Source organism: Echinops telfairi, unplaced genomic scaffold (genome assembly GCF_000313985.2).
Source record: "Echinops telfairi isolate 266 unplaced genomic scaffold, ASM31398v2 ScPeMD7_15;HRSCAF=58, whole genome shotgun sequence".
NCBI classification, from domain to species: domain Eukaryota; kingdom Metazoa; phylum Chordata; class Mammalia; order Afrosoricida; family Tenrecidae; genus Echinops; species Echinops telfairi.
In genome coordinates this window covers 2,937,879-2,939,457 of record NW_022103912.1, presented here as the reverse complement: position 1 = coordinate 2,939,457, position 1,579 = coordinate 2,937,879, and the positions used below count along the sequence as shown (strand labels likewise).

The 1,579-nt window shown below is 51.5% G+C and overlaps 1 protein-coding gene across 1 annotated transcript in view; it reads left to right on the top strand.

Annotated features, from left to right (window-relative positions):
• Positions 1–763: 763 nt before the first annotated feature.
• MARCO (macrophage receptor with collagenous structure) overlaps positions 764–1,579 on the top strand; it is a 19,734-nt gene continuing 18,918 nt past the window's right edge. The window contains exons 1-2 of the mRNA XM_045287413.1: positions 764–998; positions 1,485–1,520. Coding sequence (XP_045143348.1) covers positions 764–998; positions 1,485–1,520 — 271 coding nt within the window. The remainder of the gene's footprint in view (positions 999–1,484; positions 1,521–1,579) is intronic.

Here is a 1,579-nt window from a genome sequence, read left to right as displayed (position 1 = left end):
GATTACAAGGATCTACATATAACCTCCTCCCTGGGGGATGGACAACAGAAAAGTGGGTGAAGGGAGACATAGGACAGTGTAAGAGATGCCAAAATAATAATAATTTATAAATTATGAAGGGTTCATAAGGGAGGAAGGAGCGGGGAGGGAGGGGAAAAATGAGGAGCTGATACCAAGGGCTCAAGCAGAAAGCAAATGCTATGAGAATGATGATGGCAACAAATGTACAAATGTGCTTGACACAATGGATGTGTGTATGGACTGTGATAAGCATTGTAGGAGCCCCTAATCAAATGATTAAACAAAAGAAAAAGAAAGCAATTCCATCAGCAGACATTGAAGTCAATCAAGAACCTCGTTGTCATCAACACATGCATATTAAGGTCACATGTGAATGTCACGGGTACTTACTTAGATCAGACCAGCATGTCGCCTGCCCATGCCACTTGTCATGCATTTATGCTCAGAACATGAGCTATGGAAGGAGCTGCATAAAGGGTAGAACTTGAGGCTAGGTGCAGTGGGTATATCTCTGCAGCTGTGAACCCTGCAGGAATGTTCTGTGGATGTGTGATGTCACGCGTGAGTGTGGCGTGCATCTGTTTAAGTTGCAGAAAACTCTGAGCTCCCACCAGGCCCCCACAGCACATCAGATGTGACTTTCGTATTCAGAGCCTGCAAGAGTTATGTGCGAATACAATGACACAAGACCATCAAGGGTGTATGGTCAAATGCCTGGGGTTTCAAAGAAAACCCTAAAAGGATGTTGGGGAGGGGGGGTCTAGTTCTGAACCTGCAGAAGCGGCTCCAGGCCCTGGAGATGTACTTCCCCAACAACACACTGGCTGTCGAGGACAGTCCGTCCCCCCTGTTCCTGTCAGTGCACCGCCCAAAGCCGGCCGGGACTCTGTGGAACAGCATGCAGTCCCAGCTCCGGCAGATCCAGACCAGCCAGCAGCACCTGCAGCGCCAGGTGGACAACTTCACCCGGAAGCCAGGTTGGACCCCTCCCCGCTGGGTGAGCACTCCTCAGGGGATGGCGGGGAAGGAGAAGCTGCTTGTTCACAGTGCAAGCTTGCACTTGAACCCCCTTCCTTGGCAAGAGTCTTCTAGTGCTCTGACCTGGAAGGCAGTGGGAGACCTTTTACCTAACCTCAGGAGCCATCTCAGGCTGGTTTGGACTTCGTAGGCCTCTGAAAATGCCTGGGACACCCATTTCTCTTTGCAAACATTTTGTAACTCCTAAGGACCCATGGGTCGCACGCTGCTGACCACTAGTTACCATCATATAGCTGATTTCTTCCAAGGGATCTTTCTTACAAGCGCGCAGGGTTTGGGCTCCCTGTTGTCCAAACTCCAGCATTTGACGGAAGGACCTGCTCCCTCATATGCAGTGGGCTCGACCTTCGTGAAAGCTGGGTGCTGGGGAGCTGGGGGGCCTGGGTGCTCCCTGCTCAGTCTGTACCCCAATGCTTCCTTTGCAGAGCTGCTCGGGGCCAAAGGTGAACAAGGAGTTCCAGGTAGGTTTGCCTCCCACTGAACCCTCCTGCTGCCTTCCCGCAGCCTCTTCCTGGTGAGG